Source organism: Halyomorpha halys, unplaced genomic scaffold (genome assembly GCF_000696795.3).
Source record: "Halyomorpha halys isolate HHAL.00 unplaced genomic scaffold, Hhal_1.1 Scaffold2270.1, whole genome shotgun sequence".
NCBI classification, from domain to species: domain Eukaryota; kingdom Metazoa; phylum Arthropoda; class Insecta; order Hemiptera; family Pentatomidae; genus Halyomorpha; species Halyomorpha halys.
In genome coordinates, this window is record NW_027108461.1 from 98,300 (window position 1) to 114,267 (window position 15,968).

The 15,968-nt window shown below is 28.6% G+C and overlaps 2 protein-coding genes across 3 annotated transcripts in view; one reads left to right on the forward strand and one right to left on the reverse strand.

Moving 5' to 3' along the window:
* Window positions 1-6,685, forward strand: part of Adcy2 (adenylate cyclase type 2 Ac76E) — a gene marked incomplete at its 5' end in the record, with an annotated part of 101,863 nt that extends 95,178 nt beyond the window's left edge. The window contains 5 exon segments of one of the 2 annotated variants that reach the window (XM_014437094.3): window positions 36-182; window positions 1,168-1,287; window positions 3,948-4,065; window positions 5,741-5,865; window positions 6,402-6,685. In XM_014437094.3, the coding sequence (XP_014292580.2) occupies window positions 36-182; window positions 1,168-1,287; window positions 3,948-4,065; window positions 5,741-5,865; window positions 6,402-6,530 (639 nt within the window). 2 annotated transcript variants of the gene reach the window in all.
* A 4,719-nt stretch (window positions 6,686-11,404) lies between these two features.
* Window positions 11,405-15,452, reverse strand: Bdp1 (transcription factor TFIIIB component B'' homolog Bdp1). The gene has a single exon (XM_014437096.2). It carries the CDS (start codon window positions 15,111-15,113, stop codon window positions 12,741-12,743), a length of 2,373 nt encoding a protein of 790 aa, XP_014292582.1. The 5' UTR covers window positions 15,114-15,452; the 3' UTR covers window positions 11,405-12,740.
* Window positions 15,453-15,968: the final 516 nt, after the last annotated feature.

Below are 15,968 nucleotides of genomic sequence, written 5' to 3' on the forward strand. Positions count from 1 at the left end.
GATATTTATAAAATATTTTAATTCATTTTATCTAGGAACTTTACCATGAAAGGTACAATTCCATAGCTGTTATGTTTGCTTCAATCCCAAACTATAAAGAATTTTATGATGAAAATGATGTCAATAAACAAGGATTGGAATGCTTAAGACTGCTGAATGAAATAATTTGTGATTTTGATAAGGTAACTAATGGAAACCAATTATATAATCTAATTTTGGTATTTAGAATTCATATTGATATCCATCAATATGATGGATGGATTTCAAATATAATAAATTAAACCCTGTTAATATGAATTAATTGGACTATCTACAATAGGAGTATTCATGATTTGATAAATGTAAAAAGTTGTAACATGCTAAATTTTATAAGTATAGGATTGTGAGCAGCCCAATTTAAAGTCCATGTTATATATTAAATGTAGAGGTGCTCCTAGCGGATTTTCAGGACAACATTGTTACCTTTTCTTTCAAAACCTTTCAGAATTTCATTATTTTTATCCATTACTTTATTAAAGTTTTAAAGAGGTCCAAAACAAAGACAACACAAACTATGAGCAACTAACAAAAAGATGACTGATAAAATGGTGTGAAGCTTAGCTGGTCTGTTGCGTGACATCATTCTCCATTTAGCAGACCATTTATCTCATTTACCGACCCTCAACCCCATTAAATGTTACATCATTTTAACATGCTAAAAGAAGGAAGTATTTCCCCATTCAATACAACTTTTTCGATTTAACATATTAAACTAAAGATCATGAATACCCCTAATAAATTGTTTAAAAACTAAACATTGTATGGAAAACATTTGTGTGTTTAAAAATGGACACATTTTAATTTCTTTCTGTTAAACAGTTAGGGATAATGCTAGTTGCATAAAATATGATGTAATACACTTTCTAGTTATTGTTTGATGAATAGTGGGTGTTAATATTTTAAATCTAAATTTCATTGGTATTGATAATACAATCAGATCATAGATAGAATACCTAATTTATTATTCTCTCGTGTATTTATACTTTATATGGATTTTCCTTGTGTAAGAATACTTCAAAGATACTTTTCTAATATTTTGTAACACTTTAGAATTAATTTTTTATAACTGAATGTTTTAATTGAATAATTGATATAAAAATTATCTTCTTATACATTTATCAATTTCAGCTTTTGATGAAACCTAAATTTAGCTGTATAGAAAAGATAAAAACCATTGGAAGCACTTACATGCTTGCCTCTGGTCTAGAACCAGGAATTGAAGATGCAGGAGGGGTTAGTAAATATACTGTAAGGCACCACTTTTTTTCCCTTTTTTATTTATTTATTTTTGTTTATTTCATTTTTCTTTGTAAAATATAACATCCTATCCAATACATTAAACCTTCATGTAATTTAATTTATTTTTATGGATTTGGATCAGAAGCATGAAACATTTCCTTATCATCCATTATGTACATAGTATTGTTAAAATTTGTTCATTTAGTTTAATAAATAAATAATTATCTTTGATTTTGATGAAATACAAAATAAATGGAAGATTTATGAGCATAATTATTAATCTTCATAATTTCTTAATACTAAATTATAAATTAAAATCATTACTATTAAAATAAGGAAAAATTAATCAACAAAATTTAAAAGAGGGCAAAACAAAGAAAAGATAAATTACAAGATACCTAAAGCAATGACATTGCTTTATTGGATTGTTATCATCTATTAAAGCAGTTTTTGATAAAAAAAAAAGGGAGGGGGGAGAGTTTAACCCGTCATTGGTCACTGCATGAGAAATTCTCTCATGTTAGTTGTTGTTGTCTCGTGTGTTTTTCGGGTCTGGAAGCTGCTAGAGGGAAACTGTGGTTCCAATCTTTCTGGAATCTGTATTTCACAGTCTCTTCCTTCTATACCTTGCCCCCACCACTCTACCAGCTCTGGCTAAGTGTCCAGCCCTCTATCCCTGACAATATACCCTTCTCATGAGACATTATCTCATGCACAACAGGCTGCTATATAAATATTCAAGTTGTGAGGATTTTTCTCACGTGCACCAAGTGTATTTAATCCATAAAAATGTTTTATTCTCGAGGGAAAAAAATAGTAGAACTAGGTTTGAAGAGGCAGGAACTTTATTAGGTATGTATTATTTACTATAAATTGTATTTTGATATTATAAGTGTATGTTAGGGTGGTCTTTATAACAATTTTTTTTCTTTTCATGTTTTCTCTTCTTTGCTGCGCTGTTTGAATACTATTTTTAGTAAATTTCTGGGTTATATTTAGGCATTCTAAACAAAAAAGAATTTCCACCAGTGTAAAAGACCAATATATGTCATACGGTGTTCACTTGCACCAGTAGTGCACAAGAGATTTCTCCAGATTTTTTTTTTTTTTAAGATTAGTGTTATGTTCTTATAATTTGATATATCTGGATTTTGATTCTTTATTTAACTTTGTCTATCACAAAATATTATTTTATGTTTATTACTATTTTATAATATTGTTTGTTTTTTGAATTTTTAAAACTAGTTTGCTCTTGTATCAAAATAATTTTTTTTTATACTTTTTTTTGTTATACTACAATAAACCTAATCGAAATCAAAATATTATATTTTGAGAAATACGTTCAAGAGTCCTAAATAAGAAATGTGAGAAAAAGTCTCACGCACGGCCATCCGTGTTAAAATTGACCAAGCGACTGATAACGGGTTAATTTTTATTTGTCTACTGAATGAATTTTTTTTTTTTATATGAAAGGAATATGGTCCGGGTGCGGTAAAAAAAAAACTCAAATAGTAGAAATATACTATTTTAATGAGCCAACGTTTCGCCCCACGTTGCAGGGCTAATAAAACTTATAGAAATTATTTTAATAAATCCAACAAAGCAATGGTATTGCTTTAGTTATTTTGTTATATATCTTTTATTTGTTTTGATCTTTTTAATTTAATTGATTAGTTTGTTTTTATTTTAACACACCTACATCATGTGTACAAACAATCAAAAAAATTTTAAGATATAAAATGGTAAACTTTTTTTCAATTGTAACTACATTAATTACTCATTTTACTTGTCATAACTTTTGTCTTAATAAAATTATTGTGATTCTCATTTTTTCCACTTAATAAGGTTTGTGGTCTATGCAGAGAATGAATATTATCCATTTACTATCACCATAAAATAGTGGTACAATTCTATCATGCTGTGAATTTTTTTTTTTTATTAGTTAGCATTACAGTAAGGCAATTATAACTGTTTTCAGATTTTCCTTTATCTCATTCAACTTAATTTAAAAATTCCAACACTTTGGTTTGGAATAATAACTTAAGTGAAAAAAATATTAAAATTCCTGTTTTTCTCACTAAATATATTCTGGTAAGAAACCAAGTGAGAACAATAATTGTTCTCCTAATGGGCCAATATTGACTAAAATATCAGCTCAGGGGTATAAAACTTCTCTAGAAATTGTTTTATTGGCCATAATTTAACTATAAATCATATTGGAGTAAACCCTAGGGATCTAATATTCTTCATCAGAAGCCTAAATTTTTTTAGAACCTTTAGGAATTCAGAGGTTTGTTACAAAAGAATAACAATGTGCCTCTAATTCCTGACTTAATGGCTATTATAACAAAATCATTAAAAATCTGATTACAAGATTAATTATTCTATAATCTCAAAATATAATAAATTAATGAATTTGAAATTCTGTTTTCTTATAATTATTATTTTCCAAAAAACATTTAGTCGCCATGTATAATTCAGATAATTATATAAAAACTGGAATGAACATTTTTTATTTTTACCTGATAAACTTTGTATATTTGTTCCCTACATCATTGCATCCACATGGTAGTACTATTATATTTAAAATATCTACTATATTAGATATTAGATATTTTAATTAAATATCAGTACTTTTTCAATATTATGAATAATTTATCATTTTTCAGAAAATATCAAAACATCAAGAGCACAGTATCATCTCCCTAGTAGAGTTTGCAATAGCTCTCATGACAATTCTGGAGCAAATTAATAAGGAATCTTTTCAGAGATTCAAGTTAAGAATAGGTATGTAATTATTTCATAAGAATGTATGGAGTTAAAATATAAAACTAAGATAATGTTTTCCTTTGACCCAGCATTGTATGCTGTCTATTATAATGCTATGGGACACATGTGGGTTTTTTTCTCCATGTTAATTTTATCTATTTCAGCTGTGTTTTGCTTTCTTAGACCAAAAAAACAAAACAGCATTAATGATTAGGTAACAGTATAGGATACTTATAATTATTATTCTTGGGTAAAATAAAAATAGTCATCTAATATAACATGTCTAAAATTAACATTAACATGGCTAAAACACATGTGTCATTATAATACTTCATTAATTTTCATTAATGAAGTAATATTATTTTATGATGAATATTTTCACTCTTCATTTTCTCATGACTGATGAGCCGTGTTATTTGAAAGGTACCTATTCTGTAGATCAAATAGAAGGGCATAAAGGAGGGTTTGAAAGAATGATAAAAGGGGTTCTAGAAGGAACTATGAAAGGGACATGTAAACATTATGTTAAGTAAATTTTTGTGAGAGAAAATTTTATATAGTGACCCATAAGATTGAGGACTTAATTGGTCTATTAATAACAAAGCAATCCACAGAAATAAACAATATACCATTGTTTAATATTGCTGCTCTGTGTGGACAATTGACTATACAACTGGGTCAAAATGGAATTAGTGGTCCATTTTTATCAAAAATATTTTAACCATAACTTTAATTATTGTAAATTGTATGGTGAACATTATCTGCATTGCTTGGGTTGAGCCCTTGTACCATAGGATCAGTATTTCCATAGATCAATTTTTTTTTTTTTTTTAGTATCTCCTGTAAAATTACATATATTGCAATTGTTTTATTGTTCACTGTGGTGGCATAATCCATAAATAAACGGAATTAAATTTTTTTACAATAAAAATAATAGCTTTAAATGATTTTACAAGTTATTTTAAGAATTAATTGAATCGACCATTATTAGTTGTCTATTTTTTACTTGAAATTGATTGATACATAATTCATTATTGAGCCAAGAATTAACACTTAGCAAATTGAGTTTATTTTTAGTTGCAGTTAAAGGAAAGAAAATGTTTAAAACTGGTGAGAATACATAGGAATTACTTAACATACTCCAGAAAAAAATTTGCTACTTAGTTAAATTGCTTAGTAATACTTATGAAGATATCTTTTCAGGTATTTCTTATAAACTGATAGGTGGTGCCGATGTGTTAAAAAAGGAACTCAAGCAATGCTATAATTTAGAGTCAATTCACGATTCATTAGTATAATTCATGAATTTATTAATACAATTCATGATGAACAATTTTATGATCATACAAGAATTACAGTAAACTATTGAAATATGTGATAAAAAGTGTCAATATTTTGGTGAGAACCAAACTTGATTCAGGAAATAATTCTCATCTGTAAACTATTGTTTTTCCATCAGAACTATTGTTTTTATTAAAGATATTACGGAATTGGTCAAAGAAGCTGGAACATATATACTTAAAATATTACATAATTTCAATGGTAGTTTTTTTAATAGAAGGTCTCCATCTTACTAAAACATTTTACATCTTCATCTCATAAATATGTTTTAAAAATTACATATTCTGATCTAAGTATGTTCTTGGATAATTTGTTATTTTAATATCTATTATAATAGAATTAATATTATTAGGTTTAAACCATGGACCTGTAATAGCTGGTGTTGTGGGAGCACAGAAACCTCAATATGACATCTGGGGGAACACAGTTAATGTAGCATCTCGAATGGATTCATGTGGTGTGATTGGAAGAATACAAGTAATTAAGAATTTAAGTTATTGTAATTATAAATTATATTTAAGATTGTATAATGGTCAAAATATTATATTTTATTTTATAAGGTTTAATTTTGATTCATTATATGCCTTCCATACATATTTCCTTATAAAATAGACAAATTAACCAAAATTTAAAGCTCATAATGCAAATCATTTAATTTACAAAATCATCACTATTTAACCCTCCTAGATCTGGGCAGTAATTTTACATATTATGCATTATGTTTATGTCTGTTCTAGCAATATTGTACAAAAATTATTTCAAGTTTTCAAAAATAAGGGAAAATTTTCTGAGAATCGTGAACCCAGTAAAAACACCCACTGAATGAAGGCTTTATTAAACCAATTCATTGATTGACTTTCAATAATTCAATCCAATTCATTGACTTTAATTTTGTGCGTAATAAAGCCAATAACCAAAATTAACAGTTCTTTTTACACAAGAAAAGATTATTTAAAATTTCTTAAATGTAATTTATTCTTTGTAATTATTAATAGCTAACTAAAACATTTCAGGTTACTGAAGATACAGCTAAGATTTTAATGAATGCAGGCTATGAGTGCGAATGTAGAGGACTAACTTTTGTTAAAGGAAAAGGAACATTAATGACCTATTTTGTCAAGACTATATTCGATGAAAAATAAAGAGTTTATTTAATACTCTTCAGAAATTTAATGTGTCTTACAACACTAAACATTATTATTACCAAAGGTCTTAGAATATCTTTAATTTGTTCTGAATAGGCATTTTTGTGAATTAACCCTTTAATGCTGTAGACTCAATTGCAAAACATTCCGAAATAGTAACTGTAAAAGACATTACAGGTAAAATTTTTAAGGGAATTACAAATAATATGAACATTTAATTACTTTTTTATAAAATACTTCTGTTTTTCGTTTATAATAAAAAACTTTTCAGTAAAGTTAAAAATAGTGTCCAGATTTTTTGAACTTCAACTAGAATGCTCTTCATATCATAGTTAGTAAGGTTGAAAATATTCTGGAACTTAATTTTTATAAATAATACGGGCTTCAGTGCTTTTGTTTCCAACTAATTTTAAGTTTTTATTTATTTTAGAAAAAACTTTTTAAGTAAATACATTAATTCCAGTTACATTTTTTTCTACAAGAAATATTTTTAGTGATTCAATCGGAAATTCTATGAATATTATCATGATATGGATTTATCCTGGCAGTACTTCTATATTAATACTATCACAGCACTGTCCGTTTCTCATCCTATCTCCTTGTTGACTATAAAAATGAATTTATTGAGTACATTTATCCCTGCCATTTTCTTTTCAGTAATCTTTGTTGTGGTCCTCTTAATGGTTTATTAATCTAGGATTACTAAAAGAAAAACTCATAATCAGTTGTTATCTGATTAAGATGAACAAATTGTTCTTTTAATAATTACCTTCTTAATAAATAATTGGTCTGATGATGTCTCCAGTATTTACAACATTAAAGAATACTACCAATAGCCATCTGCAAGATTTTCTAGCTATCAAATATAATAATAAAATTTCATCAACCACTTCCACTTCCTGTTTGTTGGAATATTGAATGGGATACTTTCAGTCTTTGTCAACTTTTCGTTATCATAAATTTATTTGTTTCTGTACAAGATTGAAGAAACCAAAACCTGAGCCAAAAGAACAGCACAGTGTAGTACTTAATTACAATAGAAAGTAAGCAGTAAGTGCCTCAAGAATTCAGGTTTAGAAATAAACTTTCACCTTCTTTAACAGTATGAGTCTCTGGTCAGAACAGCCTCAGAGAGCATGAATCTTGAAGAAGGTTAAACTCCTCAAGAGCTCAAATTCTATCATTACTTTGCTAAGAGTAAAATATTTCTTAGCTTGAATGAAAATCTAACATAACAAAATTTCTCATGAACAATATTTTCTCACTTCACTAAATAAATAATACTTTTAAAGTTAAAAACATTGATTGTGAATAGATTCTTTTCTGTATGAAAAAAAATAGTTAATCCAAGACACTTTATATAAAACTGGACTAAAACAAAAACCTTGGATCAAGTCCTCTATCCTTGCCTTGTAGCTAATGGTAAATAATTGAGGTTACAAGATCTTTATCTATAAAGCCATAATCTAACAAACCTCCTGTTAAAAAGTTAGTTATATAGTTTTACGTTTATTTATTTTTTATCAATGGCATTAAGCTCAGAGTAAATAGTTTGCATAATAATAGTAATGGGGTCCATGGACATTACAATTTTTGTTTAGAAATTATTTATAAAGATTCGTAGAATATTCCTGTGGCTGCATAGTTGGAAGCTTTGAAGGGTTAAAATGCCTTTATCATAGATGTATTTATATTTTTCTTATAGTGATTTTTTAATTGTAAATATACTGGGAATGGATTGTTATTATAAAAAATAGTTTCAAGAATTGTACATTTTAAGATATTTATAATTGTACTTAAGAAATAAATATATCAAATTATTTCTGTATGTTTTTACTTTCCCATCTTTTACTGTTTACTAATATTAAATGATTTTAAATTACATGGAAAGCCTTAGATGATAAATTGCCTGAGACAGAAATGAATAGATGAATGACCAAGGCTGTTCACTAAGATATACAATAAAACTAGCAAAAGAACAATCAGCCATTCTTTCATGTATGAAGAATTATTTTTATAAATGCAAAAAGATTATAATTATATTTTTTCATAACAAATAAAATATTTATTCAGAGAGAGGTTATCTAAATATTTTTAATAACAAATACTCAACAAATTATACAATTGTTTTATTAGCCTGAACAAAAATAAATAGGAAAAAAGAATTGAACCTAACGGTAACCTGGAATAAGATTTCGGATGCCTCTTTTTGACATTGGCCCTCTATGCGGGTATTCCATAGTACCTTCATATCCTCTCAATTGTTATTTGGTCTATCCTTCTAAATCCCACTTCTGAAATACTTCATTTCAGTGGCTATAACTTTATGCAGGTCTTTCTGTTGAACATTCAACTTTCACTGCCAAAATAAAGGGTAGATAGGTAAACAGCTTCAAGCTTGAGCAGTTAGACATTGTTTTCCATCTCCTTTTTTTTCCAACAGTGTTGTGGAGCAGGCTATTTATATTAAATGAGCTGACTATTTGCTTTTTTCATTCAGTTTAAAATCTCTTGGCCAATTCTTCCTTTTCAGCTGAATACTGTTCTGAAATACTATACTCATTGGTTTTTTCAAGTATTTCTCCCTTGTTATTAATTATTCTTCCTCGGGGCCTGTATGCATTGCCTTATGTCTCCTTGCATTCAGTTTCATATCCTTTCTTTCTTATATGTTTCACCATGACATCTCGCAGGAGGAAGTTGAAAGGAACCCCTCCTGCTAAGACATGCACCACCACATGAGACACATCTAGTATGCTCTATTGGCTTGCAGCAGAGCTCTCTGAGCTGAGAATTTAATCAATGAGTAGTCTCCTTTATTCTTAGTAGGCCATCAAACATATGATGAGCAGAAGCAGGTAGAAGTACAGTGATATCTAATAGTGAAAGATAGGAGCCAATACCTATTTATTTATTTCTATTTCTGCCTTGCATTGAAACAGGATTAAGCAGCAATGATATAACACTGCTCCCCACTTAACAAGATTTATTGTCCATTTTAAACCTTAATTATTTAACATTCCAGAGCAGTATCTTCTGGTAGTCTTCCCAAGACTAGTCCTCCTTTAGGCTCCAAGACTGTAATATGCTTGACCCACAGCCATTTTCCAAATGAATTTCTCAGGACCACAAGACATTCTTCTTTCTCACTAACTGAGAAAACTACTCAATCAGGATATGTTAAAGCAGTTCTCATTAATATAGTTCCCTGAATGCTCAGAAGTGCGGTTTGTGATCACATCCTCAATGGTCTCTGGAACACCTTAACTAATGACCCATTAGGGGTATATTGCTGGTGCTTGTTATAGCCAAGGCTAGAACTGAAATAATCCCTATACCTCTTGAGGACTAGTTTGCATACAGAAAAGATTGAAGGTAAGGAAGTATTTTCTTGGGATAATCACCCACCATTCATGGGTTACCTTGGTATACCAGTTGGGGATGTCAACAATCCTCAATAATAGATTTTTCGGATGACCTGTTGAGTCGAGTGAATAAAATAATTAACTAGTGCATCTTGTTTTTTCAGTCATGTAGGAATATGACTAATGTAATGTCAATCAAAATCTTAATTTTGAAAATTAGTCTTAGAAATGGATCTTTAACTCTAAAGACCAGTATAAAGTAGCATTAGTTCCCATTTTTGGAAGCAAAACAAATAAATTGTGCTAAGTTGATTGCCACTCTTAACCTGTTACAGAAATAGGCCTTTCTCTTGAGAATTATGGTAAAAATAGCTTAAAATTTTGTTTCACATCAAATAAAGCGTAAATTAATTTGTCAATGAATTCTTGTGTAAAATGTTTGAAAAACATTACTTGTAAAGGACAGTGTGGACTTGAATCCTACCTGTGTCAGTCAATATTTGTTTTTCAGAGGGCCCTGGAAATAAATATTTATATTCCTACTTAGGTCTCCAGTGAAAGACTAAAGCCAAAAATAAAAAAAAACATTTTATCCCACTTTGCAGGGTTAAATGAGAACAAGATGCAAACATTGTAGAGTATGGAAAGACTATAAAAATATACATAGGTCTTTGTAAACAAATTATATGAAATGAATATATGATTATGAATGTATGAGTGTGTATATATATATATAAGAACATAAATAAATCACATTTATTCACTGAATACATTCATATTTATTTATATAAATAATTGTATCTTATTATCCTTCAATGTCAACAAATGTTTAGTTATTTTTGTATCTTTTTAGCCCTGATGAAGCTCTACAAATCATTGGCAAATAAATAGTTGGTAACTATTTTTTATTTCCTTTTGACCGCTACCCCCTCCCTCTTCTTCATACTTGTATTATTTTAGTTTACTTTTTAAAATAATTTTTTATACAACTTTCTAAGGATTCTTGGTCTTATTGTACTTTAATTCATCTTGTTCTCATTAAGACAAGATAAAGCCATGCAATTAATTAAATTTTAACATTTTTACAATGATATGAAATTCTAGTTCTTAATTTTCTTTCTAAGAAAACATGCATATATAACTTTGTTCACAATATATTTCATATACAATGGTTTACTACTCAAGTTAATTGCGTTTTATTTATCTTCTTATTTTGTTTTTAAATTCTATTGTGGTTGTTTCTTGATTTATTTTTATCCCTGTTGAATGCTTGCAATTTAGGCCAAAACAGCAATAAATAAAAAATAAGTTTAACTTATTAGTGCCTCTTCTCTCTATGGATCACACCCTCCTTCCTCCAACTTATTCCTTATATTAATCTATAAACAACTAAATTCACAATATTGTATACACATGAATATAAATAATCATATATTTCTCCAGCATTAAGCAGTGGACTGTCAAAACTTTTAGTTTATTTTTTAAATAGGTAAGTGAAAGTACAACTGAAAATAAATCTTTTTATTTATTACTTCAAAATTAACATTATTTCATATAAAGAAAATACAGTATCTCAGTGAATTATATTTTCACATTCAATTTTAAAAGAAAAACATTAATATTACAAATGAAATATAACTTTGGTTTTGGGCCAAAACATAAAATAATTGATTATAAAATCCATTTGAACCAAAACCGCAAACCAGGAGTTCAGCACATATTTTAAGGTCACTAAACAAAGTGGGAAAAAATTTCAAATATATTAAGGTAAGTCAGGATAAGTGCATAGCAGTAATATGATAACATGATGTAAATAGGATGGATTTATCGCACTTTACCATAGATGTAAGCTTTCCCAATAAAAAAATTATATAAATCTCCATTTATGTACATGACTTGAATATCCACTTATCCCAACTCACCTTAATAATTTTTAAAAAATTCACATTTCATTATTAGGTTGGGAAAGAACTGAATCTTGTAAAGAAATATTGAGGGAAAACTTGAGTAAATTTTCAGTAGGCTAATTTAACTAAAATTATGTTGGAAAATCTTACCATACAAAGTGTACTTTAGTCCCATGCTTACGGCTTTAATACTTGAGAGGAATGTTTACTAACCCACTTCGAGCTTAATGAAAGAAAATATACTTAGATAGAATTTTACAAAATTATTATTTATATCACAAAATTTTAAAGGATAAACTTTAAAAAAAAAACAAACATAAAATTAAAACTTAACATGAAATATCAACATAACTTGTTACCATTGCAAGGAGTTTTACACAAAAAAAAAAAAAATTAATTCTTCTAACTTAAAAGAAAAAAGAAATCTTCGAGAAGATTAAAACAAAAGAAGTTAAAAGATTAACATTTTTTCTTTCTAAAGTAAAAAAAAATATTATATTAGACAAATAAAAACAAATTTGTGATATTGTATATAATATTATTTATAAATAAATAATTAAATACATAAAGAAATATGGACTTTGATTTATAACTGCATTGCATAGTACTGGATATACAAAACAGAAGCAGAAGGAATGTTACAATATTTGGTATATTAAAGCAATACCACCAACACATTTGACTTACTGCTCTTCTTATGGCCCACCTCACAAAGGCATTAACTCATTTTCTGCCTCTCTTAATTGCTTTATCTGTTTCTAAACAACACTATCAAGTAAAGCACAAAGAGAAAAAATATATTAAGACCAATCCACTAGAGATAGTCCGTATACCAGCTCTTTTTAACAAATAGCTGATAATGTATGCACCTAGTGAATTAATTTCTTCATGGAAGAAATAAGTTAAGTTACACTTAAATTTTAAATAAAATCCCATCAGTCAACATGGGCAACTGTTTCATTAATTTCAATAGGGTTCTCAAGGTTGTTTGAATTATAGCTTATGTATCTAGTATATTTGACATTTTCAAATTCAATATTAGTATTTATTACAATATGGTTATCATTTATTATTTCTGTTTGACTTTTGGGTTCAGGTTCATTGATTGATCCATCATTGAAATCTATTAGTTCATCAAGACGTAACACTATCCTTTTGTCTTTTATCCTTTCAGCAGGAGGCTTTACCTTCTTTCTTTTTAACATAATCCTCTGATTTTTTCTTAATGATTGACTACTAGTGTTTTTCTCTTCATTAACATTTTTAGTAATTGGAGTTTCTAAATCTCTTTCAAAGTCAGAATCACTTTCCACATATTCTCTCAATTTTTTTCTTTTTCTTTTAGTTGTTTCAGATTCCTTTATATTGCTTACATCACTAGATTCTGAGTTTGATAACTTATTATTACCTTCAAGGGCAGATGAATTATTTTCGTCATTTAAACCCAGAACTTCAGACATTCTTGATAATATCTCTAGATCTACTTTCTTTTTCTTTTTACCAAATTCTTCATCAGAGATAGAATCATCTGACTCATCACCATCTTTTTTCTTTGATGATTTGCCAGCTACTACCATTGACAAGGATTTTTTTCTTCCTTTCGAACGTTTCTCAGTTTCAGCAAAACCACGTCCATAAGTTTTAATCGTATCTTTGTACACTGAATCAATTTCAAGTTCACGAACAACATTGGTTAAATCAAATTCTGAATGACGGCTCAGAACTTTATTGATAAGGGATCCATGTAATTTTTCTTCTTTTTTAAATTTGCTTTTCAAATTTTTTCTTGATCGATCAGGAAAAATGGATTGCATAGTTTCAAAATCACAGCCTAATGAATTGAGAGCCTTATAAAATTTGATAGTATCAACATGTGACCAACCACAACGATTAGGATTTTTAACAGGTTTCCTTTTTTTTAATTCACTGTCAATAACTGTTTCAAAGTTACAACTATCTAAATTATTAGATGTTTTTATAACCAAGCTTTCTTGGGCTACTATCACTTTCCCATCAGCAGAAATTTTTAACTGTGGAACAGGTAAGACATCATCAATATTTTCATTGGTTTCCTCACAGTTATTTTCATTTATCTCATTTTCTGGTAACACATCACTATTCTTCTCTTCCACTTTTTCTGTATTTGGAGAACTGTTTAAAGAGTTGAGAAGCTTTTTGTCAGAAGACTGGGGCATTGGATTGGTTGAAGGATTGTAAAAAATTAAATCCATCATTGTAAGTTTCGAAGCATCTGGTTCTTGTTGTTTACCAAATTTTTTCAAAAATTGTTCTTTAGCTAAGGAGCCCATTTTACTATATGATGATGTAGTAAATTTTTCTGGTCTTCTGATTTTCCCTAACGCAGCCACATTAGGTTTAAAATTAGGTCTTTGATGAGTACTAACTTTACTAGGACTAGTTTCAATATTTTTACCTTCAAATTTCTTTCTTTTTGTAGTTTTTGAACCATAATTACTTTTAGAAGATATGGGCAGTTTATTATTTCTTGAGGATTGTAAATTTTCTTTATTAACAATTTTGGAAACTTTTACAGGGCATGTATCATCCACTACACATTCCAAACTTCTACTTTTTTCTGACCTTTTATTGTCAATATTTTTTTCTATAGAGTCATTCAAAGCAGTTTTATTTCCATCATTTGGCAACACTTCTTGAAAATCTTTATCAACTATGTTTTGTCGGTCATGATTTTGCAAACTTACTTGCTGACTGCCAAGTGAAGATATTTTGTTCAGAATATCATAATTTATCAGTGATTTCCCTTTCCTGTTGGAATCACTCAAGATTGAAGAATCAACATTATCTTCTGAATCCGAACCACTTGGTATTTCTGACTCCTCAACCAATGTTTGTAGAGGTTGAGAAGCAGGTACAGTTGTGTTTGATACACGAAGGTTATCAACTAAGACATCTGAACTACCAATACTTGGTATAGGGCCATTCTCATGTATGTCAGCTTTTGGAGCAATAGGTACTGTATTGCTATGATTTATTGAAACTGACCCAGTACTGATGTCTTCAGAAGTATCAGCAGTCTTAGGAACACTTTTACAGACAGTACTAGCTTCAGAGTCATTGACGGATACAGTTGCACTATCTCTCAATCCAGTTAAATCTTCATTAGTTTTATTTTCTGCTTCAACTACTGTTGGATTGCAATCACTTGATACATTATTTTTTGTGTTACATGCAACCTTAATACTTGGTCTGCTATTATCATCAGTCTTATTTTTGGGAGCTGTGTTAAGTTGTAACTTTGGCTTGAATTTCAGTTGTCTCAGAGACATTTTTTCGGGTACCTTAAATGTTTAAATCAATGGCAGTAAAATGACAGAAGCAGAAGGCTCCTCTCCTCATACACACCATAAAAGTCTAGAATTACGGGCCTGTAACCCAGGGTTTCAACTTGTCACATCACATACAGATAATTTTTTTTTCTATTGTTTACTTTTATCCAGTCCTGTAGCTTGTCAAACATTCTAAACTGTTAAAGAAACCACCACGCACTATGACATTCATGCAATTTGATTTGTTATAAATAAAGTAATTAAATTCACTGGAAACAATAGACACAAACACTCTAAGCATAGCTCTCATCAGTTGAACACAAAAGAATATGAAGGACAGGTTATAACCAGCACGAGGTAAATTGATAGAAGGCGGTATCGATGTTAATCTGCTATTTGAATACATAGAGCTCTTTTCAGTTCTGTGAGGATAAACAATACGTAAACATATCGTCATAAGAGTTAGTTATTATAATTATGTTTTTGCGTCTTAGATAATTTTTAATTATATATATTTTTTCATATATTAGATAAATTTTTAAAACTGAAAAAAAAAAATTCTTTCATCCAAATCAAAGCTTAGATTTTTTGTGCAAAGATATGCTCTACTACTTCCAAATATTACCACAATCAGATCAGAAAAAATAGTGAATGTTTAGACGTTTTTATATTGTAGGTAATAACTTTTAAACGAAGGGATAACATATAATTTAAATTTCTTAAAACAAAATATTTATTTATGGAGTATATCTGGTTGTTTTAAGTTTCTTACTTGAAGTATAAGGAGTATTGATATTTTTTTTTCTCTCTTGTTGTTTACATTTTCACCTGTCTAATACAAATTTTACATCAGCA